The sequence below is a fragment of the Seriola dumerili genome, unplaced genomic scaffold, assembly GCF_002260705.1.
Source record: "Seriola dumerili isolate Sdu_G_001 unplaced genomic scaffold, Sdu_1.0 BDQW01000177.1, whole genome shotgun sequence".
Taxonomy (NCBI): domain Eukaryota; kingdom Metazoa; phylum Chordata; class Actinopteri; order Carangiformes; family Carangidae; genus Seriola; species Seriola dumerili.
Window position 1 is genome coordinate 1,360,251 of NW_019174432.1, and position 24,499 is coordinate 1,384,749.

The window sequence follows — 24,499 nt, forward strand, 5'->3', positions numbered from 1 at the left end:
GAGGTTTATTACACTCTAAACTCATCATCACATTTATCATGTTTTCTTTAGTTCAGATTTATTCATGATGGTAACTCCTGCTGTTGATTTTCTGTTTCTGTTTCTCAGCTTTTCAAAAATAGATTTAGTTTGTAGATTGTGTCACTTCTTAAAATAAAGATAAATATCCAAGAAGCTGAAGCTGTATCACATCATCAGGAGACAAACTTTACAAATCAGAGCTGTTCATTATCCTGGTTCTCAGCATCTTGTTTTGAGTCAAACAACATTCTATAGTAGTTTATATCCACTGTCCTGATGCTCTGACTGTTTCACTTCTGTCACATTTTGTTCATCATCAGTTTTACTTTTTAATATTCTGATTAATATTTTGATGATTTGATGAGTTTGATGAACTTTGGATTTTGTTTTTTATACTTTGGAAACAGGTGTTTTAATATAATTTTGTAACTTTTTTGTTGTTTTCATTGTGTACAACGAAATGTAAATTACAGTTCTGTTTCATTTGTTTCATCCATCTGAATCTCCTTCCTTGCGTTTTTACTTTTCTTTATATTCAGTGTTTATCTCCAGTTTATCTCAGTGATGCTTCATCTGACTAAATACTGCAGCCGACAGGAAGCCGGCAGAGCTCGCACTGACCTCAACAGACTGGAGGAGGACACTTATTGTAGTTTATATGTAGAGCTGCACAATTAATCATGTTCAGTCATGATTTTAGCTTCGATGCTTCACACACAATCATGATCCATCAGTGATATTGGAACCATTGGAGTCATAACTGTGCAGCCCTGATCAATAATCATCATGAAGCTGGTTCTTATTCTACAGTGATAAACTGCTGTTGTCTCTGACTGGACGGTCTGTTAGATTTGACACTAAAGTGAACTTATTGTGCAGCTGCATTAGAAGCATCAATCCTCCCTCCATCTGTGTGTGTTTGGTCTTTACTCTGTGTGACTGCGCCCCCTGCTGGAGCTCATTCACTCTCTGAGCTGCTTCTAACCTGTCAGTGGGACTCCAGTGCCGTTCCTCTAGTGACATGCAGGCTCAGTGAAGCAGCGGTCACTCTTGGTGCTGATGGTCAACATGTGCTGCTCTCATGTGTTTCTCTCAGCTCTGTACAAAAGGCAGCCATTCTGCACTGACAACACAGAGCCCCATAGAAAAGCATGCACAATAATCTTCACCACATCATCATCATCATCATCACCGGTCAACATCCTCAAAGTCACCCTAAGTGCCACAGTCATTAATATAATCATCCTGATCATCATAATCATCTTCATTATATCATCTGGAGACAAAAATAGTTATATGCACTTAAAAAGCTGAGAAAATAGAGAAAGGTGGAGTTTACCAGCATTCAGTAGAAAATGAGAAACTAAATAAAAAGGAAAACACCAAAGAACAAGTGTCCTGTTGACTGTCATGCAAAGAAAACGCCAGCTACTCTGCTAGTTAGCTGCAGTTGTGTAACACTGTGTACTCCCTCATTTTAAATATGTGAATCTTATTATACTGGTTTTCAAGGCTTGTAAACACACTAAGGAGAACAGAAGAACAACACCTTTGTACTGTACATGCTGCTATTTCTTCTTTTTCTGGAGGGGGTGGGGGTCATGTCTGGTTAGCACGATCACGCATGAACGCCTTCAGGTAACCTTTGACCTTTTACTAGTACATCAGAGTCAACTACACATTAACATTGTTACTGTGACATGAGTACAATACGACGACTCTGCAGTTCACCTTGAAAAAAACCTTCATTTGAAGAAGAAAAAAAAAAAAAAAGCTTTATCGTCTTAAAAAAAGACGCTGAAGCTTTTGGAGGGATAGTTCACACAAAATATAATCCTGTGCTATATGAGATTTAAAGTAATAGACGTTCCACTCTGGCAAGGTGATAATGTGACTTAAGTGGAAGAAAAAAAGGACACCATAGAACTACAAGAATAATGTCAAAGCTAGCGCCAATCTGAAGCTGCAGAAGAAAAGCTGCAGAAAAAGAAAAAGTAATTCACACCATGTTGGTCGTTACAGAAAAACACATGCAGGATGCAACTTGGGTGTACTATCCCTTTAAAAAACAGTCATGTTTTACATGGAGCAGTGTCCCTTGAACAACAGACAGTACTTGCACAAGTGCATGAGATGTACAATAGGAAAAACAAAACAAAACAAAACAAAAAAAAAAAAGGAAAAGAAAAAAGCACAATAAAAATATCCACTAAAATAAATAAATAAATATTCAAAATAAATAGAAACCTGAGGACTATTCACCAAACCGACTGCCCGGTCTCCTAATATCTTGGTCTGACCAATAGGGGCGAGACAAATGTGAAGGCAGCCAATGGTGGACAAGCAAAGTACAGTGGAGCTGATCGCGCGTCAAACCCCGACAAAAATCAGTCTTCAGTGCTGCAAAATCCATCTGTTCAATCCTGCCACCGCTGGCACGAGCACTTCATATATATATATATATATATATATATATTTATATGAATAGCTGATAACACTTTACTGTAACACAAATCAAAGAGCACGAGAGTAAAAACATGAAAAACATTCTGTAAAACATGAAAAGAACAAAAACAAAACAAAAACAGATCAAATCATAAGAAAGAGTCCTGGGTTGAAGGCAGGGGACTCATATGTCCTCCGAAATAAAGCCTCCTCCTTCCATCGTCTCTTATACAACAACACCACCTCCAAGAATAATTTACCCCCCCCCCAGGCTTTAAAAGAATACACACCGAGAGCAATGGATGTACCGTACATGCTTGCAGAACACACACACCACCACACCACACACACACAACAACACAACACACACACACACACACACACACACACACACACACACACACACACACATCCTTCATTCTTCATCACTGATATGGGCCTCAGTGTGTGTGCTTCACAGGGACAAACAGGCAGGAGCACCCGCCTTCTGCACCGTGGCTTTGGAAGAGAGAAAGGTCACGCATCCAGCGGGATCCTTCCTTCAGAGCGCTGACTTCTTTTGCTTGACATTTTGACTGAATAAAAAAAAAAAAAAAAAAAAAAAAAAAGTCCTGCTGTTGTGTTCCAGACAGCATTGAGATTTTAAGCGAGTTAAAAATATCACAACTTTTAGGAAAAGAGCACAGAGCGGGTGTTCAGCTGTCGCCTAGCAACAGCAGGAGCCACCAACAGTGCATCCCCTCCTTCCCCGAGCAACTTTTCAGCAACTTTTTAGCACCACAGGCTGGAAAAAAAAACAGTGGAACAGGCTGAACAGGCTGAACTACTGCCGACTGAGAGTTCTGGGGTCAGAGGTCAGCGAGGTTTAGGATGTATGCCCCCAGAAATGTCGAAATTATAACAAGATACTTTGATGTTGCAGTATTGTGTGACACGTTTCCCATCATCATGACATACCAAATAATTTAATTGTAACAAAAAGATGTTTTTTGATTTATTTATTTTTTGGTCTTTTATCTGTTCATGAGTTTTACTCAGCACTGAACAGTTTCATGGACTTTTAGTAGGAAAATACATACATATAGAAAATCTCGATGAATTAAGTCACTAATCACAAATCAAGTGTTACACATTTTCAAACTTATAATCAGTTGATTTCCCTCAGTTCAGAAGTAATTTGAGTATTTTAACAACAGGAAGTCTTTTACTTTCTTCAAAATAGTTTTGTTGTAAAACAAAACAATATTATTATTATATTTAGTGTCCAGTTCGACCTGTTGAGGTTTCTGCGGTCAAAGATCAACCAAGTCCAGGACTAAAAATAACCCAAAGTTTACTTTAAAACAGAAACTTCACCTCAGTTAAAAGAACTGATGCTACCTCTATCAGGCTGACTTTTTTCAAGGCTCTCATGTAAGAATTTATTGCTTTTCTTGGTCTTAATATTTTGGGGTTTTGTAAAAATAACTGTCAGATAAATAATAAAAAAGAATTGTTATTGTAAACCTACTTTTCTTTACCCTAACAATCTGGCTCAAAATAACTCACTGCAAAAAAATTAAATTAAAATTACAACCTTAAGTCACTGGCTGGAAGATTTCCTCTTTGGATCTTTTCAACATGGAACATACAAATAATTTATTTTTAGAACAACACACCAAGTTATTTTGTCATAATGATATTTTGTCTCACTAAAAATGTCACAACATTAAGTATCCTGTTATATCAAGAAAATGTTTCTCCTTATAATGAGAAAGTTTTTTTTTTAATCCAAGTGGCAGCAATACAAAATAAAGAAGGGAGCAGTGCTGCTAACAGACAGCAATATGTTTTTCTTCTTCTTGTGCATCTTCACGACGATGCTTCATTGTTTAGACGTCACTGTTCAGGGTCATTACAGCGTTTTACATGGAGATGGAAAAGTAAAATCACGATAAAACTCTTATTGCATGCTGTTAGTTTTGGACGTTTGATAGATTCAGGTTTTGGTGCAGGAAGACGCTGAGCTTAGCCAACCCCTTCTCCGGCCGTTCACATTGCAACGAGGGAAAAACAAAGAGGTTCCTCCAACTGCACAGTCAGTCATTATTGTTTGCACTAGCACACGCTATGTGTCTGCCTTACATAACCACAGTCACACGCATACAAGGACTCGCTCTCCACCGTCACACGACACCCATCAGGCACACCCCTTCCAAAGAAAACAAAACAAAAAAACCAAAACCCAAAAACAAACAAACAAAACAAGTTGACCATGAGTTTGGGCGAAGTATTATAGCTAACATACAAGAAGCAAATTACAAAAACTGCCAATATCATTTTCCACTTAATAGCCACAATAAAAAACAGCCACTGTTAATATGGGGGGAAAAACATGCTTCCTTAAAAAGATAGAGAAAAACAAAACAAAAAAAATTCCTTTAACTCTAGAAACCACTGGCATCAAGAATTTTGAATTATACAAATTACATATACAATTGCAAATGTTTATCAATAATAATAATAATAATAATAATAATAATGATAATAATGATAATAATAGATTTTACTTAAAACTTTACATACTGTATTTCCAGTGCAGTGTTTATGTCACACGAGTGTGGATTCACAGGAGGACAAGAGGGTGGGTGTCACAAAAATAGTGGGGATGGGGAAGAGACCACAGGAAGACCGAATCACACGAGTGCTGAAAACACCCCCACCCCCACCCCCACCCTCCAACCCAAACCCCCACCCCCAACCAATTCACCCAGTTGCCGGAGGGAAGGAAGAGAAAGCTGGGGTGAGGGAGTGGGTTGGACTGGCTGGGGGAAGTTCAGTTGGTGTTGTCTGATGTTTGTCAGAAGGTGTTGCAGGGCAGGTGACAGACAGGGGGCAGTAGTACTAAAAGAAGAGATGCATGCTGGGGGTTGAGGCCGGGCGTCCATTGAGGGAGGGTTTGCTGTTGAAGGGCGAGGAGCCCTGTCCCCAAACCAACACTGGACTTGTTCTTTCATCCCTCCTCCTCCTCCTCCTCCTCCTCCTCCTCTCTTTCCAGCAGAGCACTCCTCACAGACAAAGCTATGGCGTTCAACCTGAGAGCGAAAACAGAACAGTGTCACATAAGTTGAATATATGACCATGAAAGTTTGCAGCCCACACTTTAAAATTTAACAAAGTTCAACATTTTGGGGGAAGATTTTGTCCCCCTGGTTTCTGGTGTTTATGCAGGAGTGGTTTTTTCATTTTTTGGAACACATTTTCTGTTGAGATTTCAAGTCTGCAAAGTACTTTTCATGGAAGTAATGTGAATGATTTACTGCGTGGGAGCCCCTCAGACTATTCTCAAACCAAAGGCTCATGGAAACACACACTGGTTTTCTTTTGCCGACTTCCTGCGTAAACCTTCTTAATATACAATTTGAAATAACGAAGTTAAAAACAAGTAATGGAAACAGGTGGATTTAGAAAAAAAATATCAAATGTTACAAAAAAAAAAGTATATGCTCGCATGAGGTGGTTTTTCAGACTAAAAAAAAACAAGGCGGCTGCCGCATCAGGCCCCAGGAGCCAGTTCCAACCATGAGGCTGGAAACCCATCATCACGTTTAAGTGGAACAATATCATGAGAGGAGAAAACCTTATTATTATTATTATTATTATGCTTTATTCGCATAACCTCACTCAATGGAAACACAGACCATTCACAATTGTCTTTTGTCAACTTTCCTGAAGAAATTGCTTCTATTTTGTGCAAAACTGCGATGGAAACCCAGGTAGTGAAAGAACCAACTGCTCTATACTTTCCTCGTCATCTTTGCTGTATTCATTAACACAGATAAAGCTCAACAGCTGCCGCTCCTCTCCGAAGTTGCAGTTTGAAAAAACAGCCAAATACAATATATAAACATGATCTGAGGGGAACGCCGGCTGTTGTCTGTTTTCTGCCAGTCGTCCCAGTGCTGTGGTCTGTACCTCACTGGAGCGGCGCAGCTGGTGCGCCTGAGCAGTGGAAGTGGATGTTCTGCCACTTGCTGTCTCTGCGATGCCAGACGCGAGTTTCCTCCGACTGGCTGGACCGCGGCCGACCCTGGCCGTCAACAAACTGGGTCAGGCGGATGTAAGCGATGCAGGCGGCGTCCTCGCCGATCAGGTGGACGTGGGGGTTCAGGATGGTGGTGTGAATGGGTTTGCTGTTCTTAGCCAAAACTGGAAAGATGTTGACAACAATGTCAGGAGAAGAGTAATATACTTAATATAATACTATTACTAATTTCAATATAGTCCACGTTAATTAAAGCATGCGCTATAATGAGGAGCAAAGATTAGTTAAATTGTTTTCTTCACGTGATAAGAGCGTGACAAATTATCGAAGGATACGTAGTGACCAATAAGACTGGATCAGGAGGCGAACGTGATGTCATTGTTTCCAAAAGTCTCTGTTTGCACCGTCCAGACTACAACACAACCCCCGGAGTTATCACAAATAAAACGAGGGCCCGCAGCGTCTCTGTCTCAAGGGCTTGAACGCTCTGGTGTAGTGTCCACTGGTTACACTGTGCGTGACACTAATCATCTCAGTCTTAGTGGGTGTGGGAGCTGCTGTGGATTATCTTCCCCCATTAGCTTTCTGAGCAGTAGTTAAATTTCTCTACTTGAGTTTTTCATGTGATGTTTCCTGCGTGTACAGCAGTTAAATGAGAGAAAAGCTTTTCTCTTTTTGAGCCCCTGTTATTTAGATGAGTATGTTTTCACTAAAACTGAAAGATCAACAAGATAAAACAATAATAAATGAGATCAGGACATTTTTTTTTTCATTTTTCATTGCTGCCTCGTGGTTGTCTGCCTCCGCCACGCAGACTAGCTTCAGGTTACACCCCTGTTTATTCAGTCATATAAAATATGAACCATATGTGTGAAATTTTGTCGTAATTGCTGTGTGAAGCCTTGAGTAATAGCTAAAAATAATTTCCTGAGGTCACCGTGACCTTGAACTTCGACCTTTGGCCACCAAAATCTAATCAGTTTGTCCTCGAGTCCAAGTGAACTTTTGCGCCAAATTTGAAGAAGTTCCGTCGAGGTCTTAGTGAGGTGTCGGTGTCCACGAGAATGAGACGTACGGACGGACAACCCGCAAAACAATACGCCTCTGCCTCTGGATGTCTCCGGCACGGACGCATAAAATATCTCATTATTTACAGGCAAAGAGTGCAACAGTCTGACACCAGAAGTGAAAACTTACGGTTCTCAAAGTAAAATCTGTGGAAATCCATCCCCTCCACCAGGTTGCCCAGCGCCTCCGGCTCAAACGAGGTCAGTCCGGGGTCGCAGATCTTACTGAGGAGGAACGACCAGGCTCATGTTAAACAAGCTAAACATGAACTTCAAACTGTGCTGACTTGAACACAAGCCCAAAAAAACAAAAACAAGCCGGACACCAAAAATGCAGACTCACGCGTATGCCTCAAAGTCTCCATTGTTGATCGCCTCGATCAGCTGCTCGGTGATCTTGATGATTTCTTGTTTGCGTGCTGCAGAGGACAGTGGGAACACAAGTCAATCAGAGGCAAGCGACAGATGGAGAGGAGTTCGTTTTTAAATCGTTTTAATTCATCAACGCAGCAACACAGATGCTCAGGTGAAGGCAGTGAAGACTGAGAATACTGTAACTGGTGAAGAAGTGATATAAGAAATATCCCAACTCGACTTATCGTTTGTATAATGAGCTGGAGAAATAGGCTTTACGGCAGTAAGTATTTGGATTAAAGCGAGGAACACATGCAGAAAAACATTAATACTTGTTAAAGAGCTTTTCTTCTACGCCTCAAACAAATACACACATGTAATAGAGGCCTTGCTCATCACGTGATCCTGAACAAGTGTCAAACACACTGTAATATGAGCACACACAAGGTATCTGCCGATATCACTGCAAACAATGTCAACCCAGGTATTTAAACATCACAACTGGTCAAAAGCAGCCAAACGACGCATGAATCCCTCCGCGGTCAGCGGTGCGCTCTGCGGCGCAGCACAGAGGAGGCACTAAACACACACACGCCCCCAGACTGTTCAGTTCCCAACAGAGCTGACAAAAGGAGTAGTTTAACACAACAGACTTTTCTCAATGAACCGCTGTTTACTCACAGCAGAACACGGACTGTTAAATGCGCTTCTCACACACAGGCCTGCACTGAAATCCTGAAAGGTCATTCGACTGAGCCCCTGATTGGCTGCTGTGCATAGGGTCGGAGTGGGTCATGCTCGGTACTCACTCTGGGAGGAAGACAGGGAGAGGCTCGAGGGGGAGTGAGGGGGAGGTGGGGAAGTAGTGTGTGCAGGTGGAGGGGCGGGCCTGGCGCTAGGCACTGGAGCCGGTGCAGCATCACTCTCAGGTGCAGGGGCTGCCGGCGCCCTGCGAACGCTGCTTACCAGGTCTGTGAGCCGGGACACTGATTGTCGTCCAGACAGGATGGATGGGTGGATGGATGGGTGGATGGATGGGTGGATGGTGGAGATGGAGGAATGCAAGAACAAATTAGAAACAGTGAGCAGGAAACATAAAAGAGAATAAAGAAATGAAGAAATCCCTAGATTTATGGTGGCAATAACTGCAAATGTAATCGATTGTGACAATATATCATTATCATAGAGAAGCATTACAGAAGGAGCCTGAGGAAGATTCAGCGCACAAGCAGTGATGGTTTCATATGAGAGGTCTGGAAGAAGTTTAGCACACTCGGCTTTTCATTACACCTGAAGTCATACACCTCTTATTAATCCTGAGCCTTTCATTTGCATGCGGTTATTACAAAACTTCCACGTCTTCGTCAAATATAATTTAAATGAAACTGTGCTGTTACAACCAGGATCACAGAATTATAAACGTATTCAGTTTGACTCATTATATTTAGTCTGATTAAATATTTGAAGGTTTATTTTTATAAAAACTGTAATTTAAAGGACAAGGACGGTGTTAGTTTTAATTTATCTTTCAGCACTTGGCGACTTTCCTAACCCGCCTGTGGCCCAGACTTTCACAATGTGGATGTAAATCCACGTGTATCAAAAGTAAGTATAGGCTTTAGTTTCATCTTTAAAATAGACTTAGTAATTGCTTAACTCAGCATGCCACTGTAGTTCTTAACATTGCTGAAACAGGAGAAGCCTAAATACTGTATTTATTTGGGACTATTTTCAGGAGTGGATTAATACACATTTGGTGTGTATGTGGGACTGACTGAAAATAAACTATAAATATCAATAATATATTTATATAATAATAATATATAATCAAATCTATATAATAAAACTATCAGGTCCAATAACAATTTCAGCCATAAGTTGTTTTTTTTGTCATAGCAACATATTTTGATTCTTGATTCTGCAGTAGCAGGTTGTTTTCAGTGTCACAACTATTCTTCTCTTGACTCGAGAAGTTTGGACCACAAATCTGAAAAACTAAAATCTTGAAGGGATTTTTAAAGATGCAGAGATAATAATGATCATTAGAAATAAGAAGTGCTCTCTGTAGAGTCTAATGGCCGGCGGTCATCTACTGTATACTCCCTGCTGCCGCGCTCCTCTACTTACTCTGCATGGGGACAGCAGGGGTGTGTGGAGGGGAGGGGGCGGAGAGGGCAGCGGGAGGTGGTGTGCTTGATCTCCCTTCCCCGTCGGATGTGGGCCCTGAGCCTCTACGCACTGAGCCCAGCAGGTCAGCAAACTTTGCAGCGGCTGAGTTTCGGAGGGAGGAACATGGGAGACAGTGCACTTAGACAGAAGGATCAGATGAACTAACTTTGTCTTGGAGAGCACTGAGGCAAGAAGGAGACCCATGCAAATGCGACAAAAGGTGAGATTTATCAAACATAAACAGAAGTACAGTCTCATTTACTGTGACATCTGTCATTAGAGCTCTCCAGGACAAAGTCTGACTCAGACAGAGACAGGAATGAGAACATAAACACAGAGGGAAACTCATGCTTAGAAATAAAATGTGTCAGTGGGCAGCTTGTCTTGTTATTCCACATATGTCCATAAGAGGGAGACAACACATTATTCTAAACACACGTGGCGTGGGCGGAAAGGGAGGGAGGATGGGATAGTAGAGGAGTAGAAATACTACAAAACATCTCAGTGTTTTTCTCTACTATTCATGTTATTAGATGTTTTAGTGTCTGACAGTCAGAGGCACAGCAGGTGCTGATTAAAACTCAGTCTACGTCAGGGCACCAGAGGGATTTCCTGATGGTAAATGTATGTTTCTAATACATGCGGAAGACACACAAGGGAGGATTTAGTCCAGGTGAACTGCAAGTGGAGCGTATGATTGTGTGTGTGTGTGTGTGTGTGTGTGTGTGTGTGTGTGTGTGTGTGTTACAGGCTGCATTTTGCGGGGCCATGCTGACTTACAGAACACAGTGGCTGTGGAGCCCTGAGAGCTATCAGGCTGGGAGCTTGTGCTGGACTGCGCCTTAAGCGAGCTGTTGTCTAAGCTCTTCCCTGATAACATGCACACACACACACACACACACACACACACACACACACACACACACACACACACACACACACACACACACACACACACACGTATGCAAAGAGAGATGTCAACCAGTCGCACAAAAACACAACAGAAATGTCACAGTGAAGAACGATCGAGCGTGAGTGTGATGGTGGGGGCAGATAAATACAAGACATTAAACCCGGTCAACCTTTGTCTTTTCTGGCTCGGAGAAATTACAGCTACTTTTCACCGACAGTCCTCTGTCTCCAGATCTTATTGAAAAAGAAAGAAAGCATTTCCCTCATTATGCCAGTTAATGGCTCCATTTCAGCTGGATTTACAGCGGCGGCTGCTGGCGCGTGCGAGGCTTCACAGAGACTTTAATGGGAGTTTTCCAGTGAGCGGAGGATGGATGATGACAACGGTGATGGCCGTGATAATGAGAGAGAGTTGGATGTTACTCACTACCGCTCGTCTGTTTTATCAGCTGGCACAGAGGGAAACGCAACTCATGAACACTCACTGACAAACAGAGGGAAAGAAAATGTCCCTGCAGGAAAAAACAAAACAAAACAGATGGCAGGAGACTGGCAATAAAAATAAATAAATAAATAAATAAAAAGGAGAGTTTCCTGCCAAGATGCCGCATTAATAGAGGTATGACTGCGCTCTCCAACATGTAAACAATAATGAACATTTTTGTCAATAAATGCAGATATAGGAGGGAAGAAAAATGGCAGCTACACAAAGCAAACATACAAAGACGTCACAGCACGGCTCACACTGGTTGACTGACACGTGATCCCTCGGAAGTGCAGTGCGGGAACATCTCAGCAATTAGCATTTAATTCTCCGGATGTCGCAAAGAGGAGAAACTTCAGCAGTTTAACAGGAAGTAAACCTATAAATTATAACTTGACATGAAAAAAATGATCACCTCCACAGATTAGATTAATGAGTCACAACAAGCAGCGCTCAGAAAACTGTCTGCAACATATTCTCTACTATAAAAGCGTTGAGAGTAACACAACAGATATGTGTTCAGATGCTCCAAAAGCCGGCGCAGGTGTTGGGTTACAAACCAGCTGTCGAGCACCCGCTGACCTGACAGGAACCTACAAAGGCCAACACTACAAAAACTGTTCCAACCAACATGAGTCCCCCCCCCCCCCCTCGCCTCTTGCACTCACCTGGCTCTTGTAGTTCTCTGTGGCGCTGAACGTGCTATCCCCCCCCGCTTCGTATCTTAAAGAGTCTTAAACCTGCTGTGTGAGACTAATGCTATCCAAGGGTGGCGCTAGCAGAGCGGCGTGTCTTCAATGCCTCTCTGGGTGCTCCGTCTCCTGCCACCGGGGTTAAATTTAGATTCCACCACCCCCTTTTAGCCCCCCTCCCCCCTCCCCCCAAGGTGCCCTTGCCCTCTCCATTCCTGCCAGAGGGGTGGGGTGGTGGGGCTCCAATTTGGGACCTTGGCTCTGATTTGGGACCTTGGAAGGGAAGGATATGGGTAGAGGGGGAGGATACTTTTCACTGTGTGTACAGGGGCAGTACAGTGTGGTACAGTAGAGCCCGGGGGTCTAAAGGATTTTCAGGTGATGTAACGCTACCTTTCCTACATCAAGGGAAATCTAAATAATGAATTTTAAACGAGCAGCAGGGTGAACTTTCATAAATCAGATATTTACAGACAGTTTTTATGACATAGCTACAAATACATGGACATCAGTTGCAACCACTATATCTACTGTAATAAATGACTTTACAATAACGCTGCCTGATTGTCATGTTAGTCCATACACTGAAAAAATAACCTGTAGGATTTTAAGTATTTGCACTAGCACAAATTTTACTGCTGCAATATCAAGCACAACTGACTTGATAGTATCAAGTAAAATGTACTTACCACTAAATTTAACATTCATGAAGATATTAAGTTAATGTTACTTAATTATATTTAAGTTGTAAGTTATACTTATTTAAACTAATTAAGTAAATTCTTAATTTTCCTGACAGCTACGACTGTTGCTGTAAAGTTAATCTTACATATCTGTTATACTTACTGTTATGAAGTGAGTAGTTTTTCTTCCTATTTGACATTTTCAATTATTTTGTTGTATGAAGTTATATTACTCACTATAATTATGGAAATGTCACCAATTTTTCTTTTGATAAATTTCACCATATTTTCTCTGTAGGAACGTCTCCATGTCATTTGAAGAAGTGAAAAAAAACAAACAAACTATTTTACTGAAATCGCACCTGAAGTTATACGAAACTTTCAAATAACAACAAATAACTCTAGAGAGATCAACGTCCTCTACCTGTAAATTATTGAGTGAGACACTGAAACTGTTCGAATACTTTATTAGCTACCTAATGAAGCCAAAGGTCAAAGGTCTGACACTTTTCTTCAAGGGATCTCTTTCTTGTCATGTCTAGCTATAACATGAGAACGCCTGATGCCAAAGATGAAGGTGATGGAATAAATGTATCTGTGATACTGTGAGTAGGAAGACTGTTTACTGAAGTTGTTTACAGCTAAAATCATCATGTGAAAAACAGGACATGAGAAGATAAATCTATTTATCTGAGTGCACTTTATGTTCTAGTCAATTTTAGGTTTGAGATTCTCAGCTACTTTTACTCTGAAAGTTTTCAAACTAGAACTTACCAGCAAAATAAGAGCAGTTCCCCCCGAGTACTACTTGATACGTGTAGTACTCTTTCTAGCATTTTCTTACAGATCTACATGACGGCTCTGCTGCGGTTGCTAGGGAATTTGTGACACAGCAGCAAAGCCTCTATAGGGAGGAGGAGGAGGAGGAGGAGGAGGAGAAGATGGAAGCGCACACTGTGTTCTGTATGCTTGGCGCCGAAATGATACACTCATGACCCGATTTAGACGCATTGTACTCAGCTCGGATGTGGAGAACAGGGGTGTTTGAGTGTGCTGGCATAGATAAGCAGATCCAGAACCCATGCATCTGCGCACACAAACACACACAAACACACACAATCACACACAATCACACAGTGGCTACAACAACAACAAAAAAAAAGGCCGCATATAAAAGCAGTTTGTGAAGTTACTTGCTGATATATGTGCTATGCCCCGCACAGACCCTTATCTCACAAACTCTGCAGGCTGACACCCTGCACAGGCGTGTTGGTATTTCAGAGGTGTGTGTTTCTCAGTACTAAGATTTCAGCCCAACCCTAACACTTTTGAGAAAGCCAAACCACAACAGCATTACAAGGCCGTTTACATTTCACAGCCCCCCACCTCTCACCTCTCAGACACAGACACACACGGAAACACACAAACATCTCTTCAGAGAGGGAAAAAAAACAAAAGAAAAACAGCAGAGGGAAGCAATACAGCCCGGCTCCATGAGGGGTCAGTAGGAGGTCAGCTATCAGCGGCCTGACTGCCTGGTGACTAAATTAGAATCACATTCACACAATCTGTACCACACAGGAAGCGTATGTGTGACTCTTATTTTGAAAATAACATTCCCTATTCATTTAACATGTGCTGCTTTTTAATTTAAAAAAAAAAACAACTATTTTCTTGGGTGTTTACACACTCACTGAAGTTTAAAAAATGATGTCATTAAGCCACGTTACACCTGTAATCTTTCAAAACGGTCGAGAAACACGAATGTGCACAGGAGATAAAACATTTAAGACTCCTCTAACAGGTTGTCGGGTTTCAACAACCTCTTTAGGGACTTTTTGTCTGAATGTTTAACTGATACTTTCTAAGCTTTTAAAAGTGAGAGCAGCAGTGGCCAGTTACACAGAGACACACTCGTTTAAGGTGCAACATTTATGTCCGTTACAGAGAGCAGCTTTCAGTGAGCAGAGCTCGTCACCATCCACCTTTACAAAGCTGACTGCCTCATGTGATATTTAAGATCATGGAGCCTCGTGGTGATCTCCAGTTATAGTTAAAATCTGCCCAGTCTTACCTTTCACATCTTCATCCTCCACAGTGGTGTTGCTGCTGTCCGACGACTCCTGGAGATCAGAGAGAGACAGGTCAGTTCAGTTTGGGTTGGAACATGACACAATACACACACATGAGGACGCACGTCACAGGAAAGACGCTCGGTTTACACTGTCAGAACGCAGGCCAGCGGGGTGGGGGTGGGGGTGTATTCCTATGATGCCACGTCATGTCTCCACAAAACTAAAACTGCGGGAACCAGAATGCATCAAGAGCAGTTAATGTGGATTTGATCCAAAAGCAGATGCCAAACGAGGACAAAGTTAGTGAGTTAAAATCATCCAGGATTCGTAAAAATATAAAGTCAAACCATGCCACCTAACCCATCAGCACGGGTCACCAATACGCCACCTTATCAACCTGGTTTATCCTTGGCCTCAAACCTCTTTTCTTCTACTCCAGGCAAAGCTCCCTGTGCTTCCAGTGTGTGTGTGTGTGTGTGTGTGTGTGTGTGTATCACATCATGTGGACAAATGACGTCTTTCCTCCACAGGGGTGCTCTCGTCTCTTGCTCAACTTGACAGAAAACTCGACGGGATGTGTGTCATCAATCTACTTCAACAATAGCAACAGAATGGATTCTCACAGAGCAGCGAGTTGTCATCTTAAGGAGGTGCAATCTATCCGTCTACCGGTCTGTCTCTCTGCCTGCCTGCCTGCCTGCCTGCCTGCCTGCCTGCCTGCCTGCCTGCCTGTCTGTCTGTCTGTCTGTCTGTCTGTCTGTCTGTCTGTCTGTCTGTCTGTCTGTCTGTCTGTCTGTCTGTCTGTCTGTCTGTCTGTCTGTCTGTCTGTCTGTCTGTCTGTCTGTCTGTCTGTCTGTCTGTCTGTCTGTCTGTCTGTCTGTCTGTCTGTCTGTCTGTCTGTCTGTCTGTCTGTCTGTCTGTCTGTCTGTCTGTCTGTCTGTCTGTCTGTCTGTCTGTCTCTTCGCAGGCTTTCGCCAGAGGAGAAGTTCGCCTCTGATTTCCAATTAGCAGATTAAATGGGGCTAAATTCCGCCGCACGTCGAGGGGAATCGAGAGACGCGGCGACCTCATTAGAAGCGCACACGAGCACGAGCAGCGTCACGAGCAGAAGCACAGAAGTGGTTTCATAGCCTTTTAAAGGGCAGCTGGTGACCTGAGGAGAGGAAGAAAGAAGAAAAAAAGTGTGTGTGTGTGTGTGTGTGTGTGTGTGTGTGTGTGTGTGTGTGTGTGTACAGTACATGTAAGTGTGAAGGAGAGCATCCTGAAACAACACAAATATCATTTAAAAAGTGCGATTCCACCTACAGTTTGTTTTCTTTGGGCTGAATCATAGAGAAGTTTTTTCTATGACATTTTACATCTCGTTCATTTTCTCGCATCCTGCCACATTACAGGCGGGAGAGGGCTTGTAAAATGTTACAGCCACATAATTATGATACGCTCGTTTGTGCACTTTGCTGTAATTCACCCTCTCGGGTGTTTATACTACAGTCACGTCTCAGCCCGTATATTAAGGCAGTTCTCTTATTTAATTTTGACTCTAGTTTTGGCCTCTGTTCGTGGACCGATGGCATTTGTTAAGATTTACTTGTACAAATAAAGTCAAGTAGGTCAAGTAGGCTGCTTTAAACCAGCCTGGTGTGAAAACATGAACCGTACTGAAGCAGTATCCTCCCAAAATACTGTCAGTGTCTCCACATGTAGACGCACTTTTCCAGCTGCTGTTGGGAGCAATTCAAAGCCATGCACTTCACTCGGAGGGGAGACCCAAAATGTAATGCAAAGGTCACTCTGCTGTGATGCACAACCTGGACTTTGGAACACACACACACACGCACGCACGCACACATGCAAACACACACACACACCAAATGCTTGGTCATACTAATGAGGAAGGAATCATAATGCAAAGTTATGCACATCCTCCACACACACACATACACACACTTTCACACTAACCATAGCAACCAGATTTAACAAACCACCAAAGAACAAATCAGACAATAATTAAACAACAAAATAATAAATAAAAAACATTATTTTTGATCTAAATCACATTGTAAGTCACAAGTTCTCTCAATGGGGCACTGGTTTAAACTGGTGAGCAACATTCACTACCCCATCCATCATCGCACCTCCCTTCATAATATAAAGGCATTTATCTCAGGAGTTTAATATATAGACACACACATATACACACACACACACACACACACATATATGCACATATACATCAGTAAACCAATGCCACGGTGCGCTCACACAGATGCATGATGAAAAGAAGGGTCAACGGGCAGGAGGAGATGAGGAAGAGGAGGAGAGTGACAGAGAGGGATAAAGAGCAGGTCAGAAATGGGGAATGATGAATACCTTTGTTCCGTCCACTGGATTATGGATGACGGTTGTCTGAGGTTCCTGGAGGAGGAGGAGGAGGAGGAGGAGGAGGAGGAGAGATGGAGGAACATGGAATAGATGAGAGAAAGGAGAGGAAAAAGTGGGGAAAGAGAGAAAGAGGGAGGGAGGGAAAGAAAGAGAGACGTTTTTGACATACAAGTCGACAGAGATGGACAAAGTGGAAGAAAGAGTGACATGAATGTTGGATGAAGAGAAAGTGCTTGTTAGAGTTGGCAGGAAAGAGAGGGAAGAATCCTCCAAAGCAATAGAGTGGGTGGATGAGCTGAAAACTGTAATCTGCAGCCAGTGTTGTTGTCTGCACATACACAGAGGAGCACGCACACACACACACACACACACACACACACACACACACAAGGAACAGGCAGTACTGAAACTCAGGGTGAAGTGTCTGCCATGAGCACATCAGCACTCGTGCAATTTGTCACACACACACACACACACACACACACACACACACACACACACACACACACACTCAGTAAGCACACAGCCTAAGGAAAAAGAGCTGCAATCACAACTGTGACATTTTTTTTTTTTTTTTTTTAAACCTTAACCCATCCAGGGTTTAGCTGAACACGGATCGTCTTTCCTCTGCGCTGCCCTGCTGTGCAAGCATCATCCATCGCCCTACATGACGCCGATATGTACTGAATCAAGACAACTGTAAAATGAAAGGGACAAACAAATGAAGAGGCAATATACAATATAAATGCTCCACTCGCCTCAACATCTTACAAAGCAGCGGCACACCCGGCAGAAGGACTTAAGATGCCCCCACAAGATGAAAACGTGTCGTTCTGCTCCTTCACACTCGTCTCGACAGGAAAGGCGAGGCAGTGCTGGGCAGACGCTGGCATCATTTCAGGATCCCAGAACTTCATTCTGAAATGGCTGTTTGTCAGGACTGTGTGCACAGAATTGACTCAGTCACGCCTCAAGATCAGCCGTTTAACTTCTTAACTTCTCCTTGTTATTTTTTCTTCCCCCTCTAAATATTCTGCCTGTTAAAACTCACCTTTCACTTCCACTTAGAGCCGAGTAAGTTACACCTTATATTACAGCTCTGCAGTCAAGTCTCTTTTGGCCGTTTCTGCCATGACTGGGGCACGTTTTTACGACAATTAGCAGCTCCTTTCAAACACTGGTACTTGACCTTTGGCGTACAAACTCCACAGTGTTGTTGCCTTCTTGCCCCCCCCCCCCTCCCCCTCCCTCCACAGTCTGCTGCTACAAACTGTCACTGGATTTACAGTAAATCAGAATAACCCCCCCCCTACCCCCAACCGGAAGTGACACCTCTGTGATGACCAATCTTCATCAGCTGTCTCCGTGGCGATGATGGCAGTGTTGTCAGGGCAACCGTCACCCAGGGCAACAGGCATCAGTGGCAACTTGGGAGATAATGATGAGCGAGAACAAAGTACCTGGGGTGTGCAGATTAGAGGGGAGAGGGGGGCGAATGCTGATGGCGTCATATCATCAGATGGGGGAAGGGTTTGACCGTTACACGTCGCCGCTGACCTTAAAGTTCACGCTGCTGCTGTTCCAGCGACGTTCTAGTGGCACTGCTGAGTTAAATGATTTCATTCAGGTGGTCTTTTCTTATGTGATGTAAACAGTCACAATCCATTCATATCATTTAAATACTTGTGCACATTCACGATTCCCATCACCCCACCAAACGGCTTCCAGGTCAGAAAATTAAGGTCATGCGTGTAAAGGCAGTCTGTCTCTCCCTGACCTGGCAGCAATGCAGTGAATGAGTTAATGCACCAAATGGCTAAACAGTAACTAGCTCAAGTCCCTAGCAACAGCGTGAAGAACACAGCCGTCCTCCCACTCCTTTTTTTTATTTTTTTTATTCCCTTCAAGGATCAGAAAATAAAAAAACCCTCTTCTGCTTCATGGCTGTGCCCACACTTCCATGCACACTCTCAAGCGCACAAATGTGAAACTTCCCATCCAAACGCTTCCGAAAGTACGTCTGCACATGTGCCGAGTGGAGCGGTGCTAAAGCTAACATCACACACACACACACACACACACACACACACACACACACACACACACACACACACACACACAAAAAAGCAACTGCGACCATGTCTATAGAAACACACACACATACGGCTGCATGTGTTGCACCACTGGTGTGTATGGCTGTGGGCTTGACATTGTGGCTTTTCTCTTGCATGCAGGAGCTGGCTGGCTCTTATCACTGTGTCAGGCGGAGGCCATCAACACACAATCAACACACCATCAACACGTAATACCCCCAAAACACCAGCATAAGCACTGGGTTACTTCAGTTAGTGACTCACTGATCAACAGCCAAATGTAAAACATAGCACAGTTGGCGGGGTCGGGGGGAGTAAGTACAATCTCAGTTAGCGTACCCAAACTTTTGGAGATTCAACAGTTAATATATTTCTTTCAATTTCTTTTTTTTTTTGAGTTAATGACATAACAAGTAACAGTGCACTGACATTTGAAGAAGGGTTTGTTTAAACATTGCTGTTTGCTGCAGCAGATTTATCTACTTCTTTTCACTTTAAAAATCAACAAGGTATGTAATTTGCTCAGGGGTGCCGAAACTTTTGCACACGACTGCACATATTATCATTAAATGCTTAGATGCACCTTTGTACAGCCGGTGTGACAAAGCTATATTTAGTGTCTAGGAGCAAACCCAAACTTGCCCAAGTCCTCAGCTGTGTTTCACGTCTAAGTCGGTGAGATCACGGCTGTGGCATCTAGGACTCGGTTGCCAGTGACTTATGATTGAGCGTGGCTACTGGTCTGGTTATATAAATGGCATGATATAATGAGCTATTCTGGCTTAATAATGTCTAACAGAAAACAGTGTAAGAAATGTCATGCTCTCACAAGCTTGTAAATATAACTCACTGCTGGAGCACAATTGCGATGATTTAATTTCATGAACATTAAGTCCATTAAGTGTTCTGAATCAGGATACAAGCATGAGCTTTTTTCCCTCCTTTTAGTTATCAGCTTTAAAATGTTTACAAAAATGGCTTCAACAAATGACCCAAATTCAAAATGAATAAACCTTTCAATTACATTTTGCAACCTTACACATTTTTTCTGACTTTTTAAAGGAACCATAATGGAATCAGAGAACTAAGGCCAACTAACTGCATTGAAATGTTCATCTAAATTGAATTATTTAAATGAGAGAGAGAGCAGCCTGGAGTAGCTCAGAGAGGCAGTTTGGCAAGAAAGAGAAGAGCACATGCTATGAGACTGTCACCTCCTGTAGCTCTTCACCCTGAATGATTAGCAGAGCGTTCGTGCCACACCATCATTTGTGTCGCGAAAAACAGGGCGAGGATGTTTATCTTTACTGTTACTTACTAACGAGGACGGCGGTGAACCCTACACACCGATGGTTTAGGACTTTATTGAGAGAAAATTGGGCCATTACAGTAACTTTAGGTTTAATGTACATGATTTAGATGTTTGCAGATTGAACATAGGTGCTGCCTTCAAGGACAGGCGCCTCTACATGTTTATCCCATCCTCATGTGGTGGTTCAGTTGTGAGGAGGGACTACAGCCCTGACATGGACTGAACTGGTGGCTGTCTGCAACATGGGACCATTAAAAAAACTAAAAATATATCAAATGGACAGCATTAGCATTAGTGTAAGAACCACACAAGCTTTTAGACTAAAATAAACAAAACTACTACTATGTCCTTTAATTTAAGTGTGCTGTTCTCATCTTGAAGGGTCTATATGTACGTTTTTTGCTATTGCTACATAGCCAGCGTTAGCATTAACAGCTGTTCACTTACCAGTCTAGAAGAAACGTTGCAAAGTTCAGCATCAAACTTCATTCCTTTACTTACTAAGAGAAGTCTCCAGCAGTGGAAAGCAACACTAATGTTAATCTTGTTTTTCTTCTATTTCTATCACGTCTTTTCTTCTAGTGAAGTAAAGTTAGCACGCTAACCAGCTAGCCCCAGCCCCGGTAGTGAGTCACTGTAGAAACCAGTCTGCCCTGAGAGGATGAAGTCGTAGCGCTAAGCAGAGGACATGTTCTAACCTCTCTCAATGGCTGAAGCTCTTGGCCAGTGACCATTATCACCACCACCTGCTCCTGGCAAGAAACCACTCATAAATGACAGTGGCTGCAAATAACGTGAAATAATGAAACTAATGCATCTGTTCCCATGTCTCCAACTTACACACCGATAAATGTAAATGGCTCATCATACATCATGTCCACACAGATAAAAGGCAGCTGCACTTAATAAAACTTAATAAAACTCCCCTGGAGGCCTGATGCTAAGTAAAATCCCTGCTCGCGCCTCTGGACTCTCTCTCTGTGGTGGTTTGTGACCATGTGCCAGGAGCTCATGAGCATACAGGTTTTCATTCAGCTGGTTTCACTGATTCAACAGAAGAAGAGGATTTCATCTCTGACATCAGCTGGTATGCTGTTGGGCTGGAAGGACAATCTGCCGACCTTTGGACTCTGATGCTCATGCGGTGGGGAACCGCTTCTCTACGGAGGCATAAATGGGGGGGAGGGGGATGTAAAATCGCACTGACAGACTCGGCAGGCATCGGCTGTCTGTTCCTGTTTGGCGAACTTTCACTGACACAGGAAATGACACGGCAGCACAATATCAACCCGAGAGCAAGTCACACAGCATCCCCACCTGCCGAGGGGAAATGTTTCCTGACAACACCTGCTGGTGTAAGACCTTCCCGTACCGCTGTGGCCATCGCCGTGGCTGCGCAAAGGTCAACCACAACGGAAGAGACGGAGAGGAAAACCAGACAAAGGTGAAGAAATATGGGAGTGGGGTAAGGTGAAATTAAAGAGTCCAGAGGCGGTGGGACAGACACACAAACACAAACACAAACACAAACACACACACACAGGTGGAGGGAGGGTTAGGAGGTAAATACCAGAGCAGGTGAAGGGATGTTTCCTTTGGGGCTGGTGACTATGCTGTTTTTGGTGCTGTTTGTCTGGGGCTGTGCAGGAAAGGAGAGGAAAGGGAGGAAACACAACAAGAGTGTTAACAACAGCAAGAGGTGGGTTCGTGAATGTGTGTCCATGCACGTGTGCTGTGGCGCATTTCTTTGTGAGAACCACTTTTGAGCTTTTCTCCTCGGTGTTTGTGAAATTACAGCTTTTTTTTTTTTTTAATGATTTTTTCATGATTCTTCTTTTCAGTCAGAATGTGAAACAGAATTTGAGAAGAGGGTCAGTTTAAGTTTATGATGCTGAGATTTTGACACATCCCTCTCACCATGTCAATACAATGGAGGTTAATGGAGTTTCTTTTGTTGAGCCCATTTAAAAAACCTGCCATGTCTCTTCAGAAGAGTCCAGAACACAGTTTTTTTTCTACCTTCAGACTGAAATCCAGCCACCTCTACTGAGCACTTGTCAAATAAGATTCAAACTATCAGCGTGGCTGGATGTTGCTTGATTGTTGTTGTTGTTCTTTTTTTTTGTTAAATTGCATAAAACATACTGCAGATTTAGGGTTTGGGTTTGGGGTTAAGTTTACAATTTGAGCCTGCAATAGGTCTGTAATTAAAAACTACTAAATAAGGAGATGATAAACAAAGTTAAATAAATAATGGCTAAGCAGTAATTGAATGCCCTAACAGACATAGTAAGAGTACTGTGCATAAGTTTAAGGCATAAGAAGTAAATTGTGGATGATTTCAACCTGCACCAATTTTCCTAGGTAGGTAAGTTTTACAAGGTAGGTTGTTCCATGCACGCTGCAGAATGAATTTGGGAGCTGCGTCCTGAAGATACTGTGTGATACATAAGAATATAAGCGCCTAAGAAATATGCACAGTATCATGTTGTCACCGGTGACATCCGCTGCTTTGCAAACTGTGCCATTTGGCCGTAATGAATCACCTTTATAAACCTCTATCAAATGCTCCTTTGAAGACCGCGCATCAAAGAGCGGCCAGGCCTTTATAGCTCCGCTCAGTCATAATGATATTTGCATCGTATCTACATGACATTATTTGTAACCCTGCTTCGAAAAACACTCACTTGACATCAGGTCCTAGATGTGGAAGTGAATCACTACGGTGACTCACTCTAGGAAGTCGGCTTCCATTACATAAATCCTAATCATGTAGCACTCTTACATCTAAGCCGTTTCCACGAGTCAGTGAAAGAGGTCACGAGAGGTCATGGATTACTTCGTGCCCGGTTAAGCCTTCGTATGGTGTGAGTGTTAAAAGAAAGAATCTGGCAAAGAGGTGAGAGAAGTTGATCTCACTCGGATGGTAATAACATTTCAGATCGACGGGGTTTCTGCAGGTGTCACAAAGTTACATTTCAGGCATTTTAAAACCACTCAGGACACAATTTAATACTTATTTCATAATCATAACTTCTGAAGTATGACACACAAAAATATAAACCAGCAGGGATGATAAGAAGTGAAATAAATTCATTCCTAATTATATCATTTAAGGTTGCACTAATGATTATTTTCATCATCGATTAATCTGCTGATTTCTACTTTAAATAATTGATTAATTGCTTAGGATATTTATTTGCCTGTGGAATATGACAAGAATGATGAAAAGAATAGTACAGTCCAGTTTAAATAGCGTTTTTTTTAAATTATTGAAACAATTACTCATTGATTTTCTGTCGGTTAACTAATCGATTAATTGATCAATTAATCGTTTCAGCGCTAATATAATTAATTAATCATTAAACAGGACCAGGCCAGGTTTTGCTAAAATCACCTACAAAAGTATTTAATAACGAACATTACTACAGGTTGGAAAAAAGATTTAAGACCTTCGTAGATGAAATTTAAGACTTTAATATGTTCTGAGGTCTTTTTGTAGAAACCTAAATCAATGCTTTTTACGACTTTTCAAGACCCGCAGACTCCCTGGAAGGAAACACAGATTAAACGAATAGTGTTTGATAATTGGTGTTGTACAATGAGTGTCGGTCGCTGTTTGACACACTGACTTGCAAGATGGAAAGGAAGTCAAGTAGGGTGTGTATGGGTGTATATGTTAACCATAATGGAGTCCTGTAAACTCTGTAAGCCACTGGGCTTATCCAAGAGAGGAGGAGAAGTGGAGAGGAGGAGACAGGAGAGGAGAGGAGGAGAGGAGAGGAG

At 42.4% G+C, this 24,499-nt stretch overlaps 2 protein-coding genes across 2 annotated transcripts in view; one reads left to right on the forward strand and one right to left on the reverse strand.

Moving 5' to 3' along the window:
• The window catches only part of LOC111227370 (nuclear factor 7, ovary-like), a 2,249-nt gene extending 2,068 nt beyond the window's left edge, over positions 1 to 181 (forward strand). The window contains exon 2 of the mRNA XM_022752822.1: positions 4 to 181. The gene's annotated coding sequence lies outside the window, so the exon portion shown is untranslated. The remainder of the gene's footprint in view (positions 1 to 3) is intronic.
• Positions 182 to 5,487: 5,306 nt separating this feature from the next.
• LOC111227336 (calcium/calmodulin-dependent protein kinase type II subunit beta-like) overlaps positions 5,488 to 24,499 on the reverse strand; it is a 70,872-nt gene continuing 51,860 nt past the window's right edge. Inside the window, exons 15-21 of the mRNA XM_022752776.1 lie at positions 22,284 to 22,352; positions 17,297 to 17,341; positions 14,926 to 14,974; positions 7,901 to 7,976; positions 7,688 to 7,782; positions 6,421 to 6,654; positions 5,488 to 5,540 (exon numbers count right to left, since the gene is read on the reverse strand). Coding sequence (XP_022608497.1) covers positions 6,422 to 6,654; positions 7,688 to 7,782; positions 7,901 to 7,976; positions 14,926 to 14,974; positions 17,297 to 17,341; positions 22,284 to 22,352 — 567 coding nt within the window. The 3' untranslated portion in view covers positions 5,488 to 5,540; position 6,421. The remainder of the gene's footprint in view (positions 5,541 to 6,420; positions 6,655 to 7,687; positions 7,783 to 7,900; positions 7,977 to 14,925; positions 14,975 to 17,296; positions 17,342 to 22,283; positions 22,353 to 24,499) is intronic.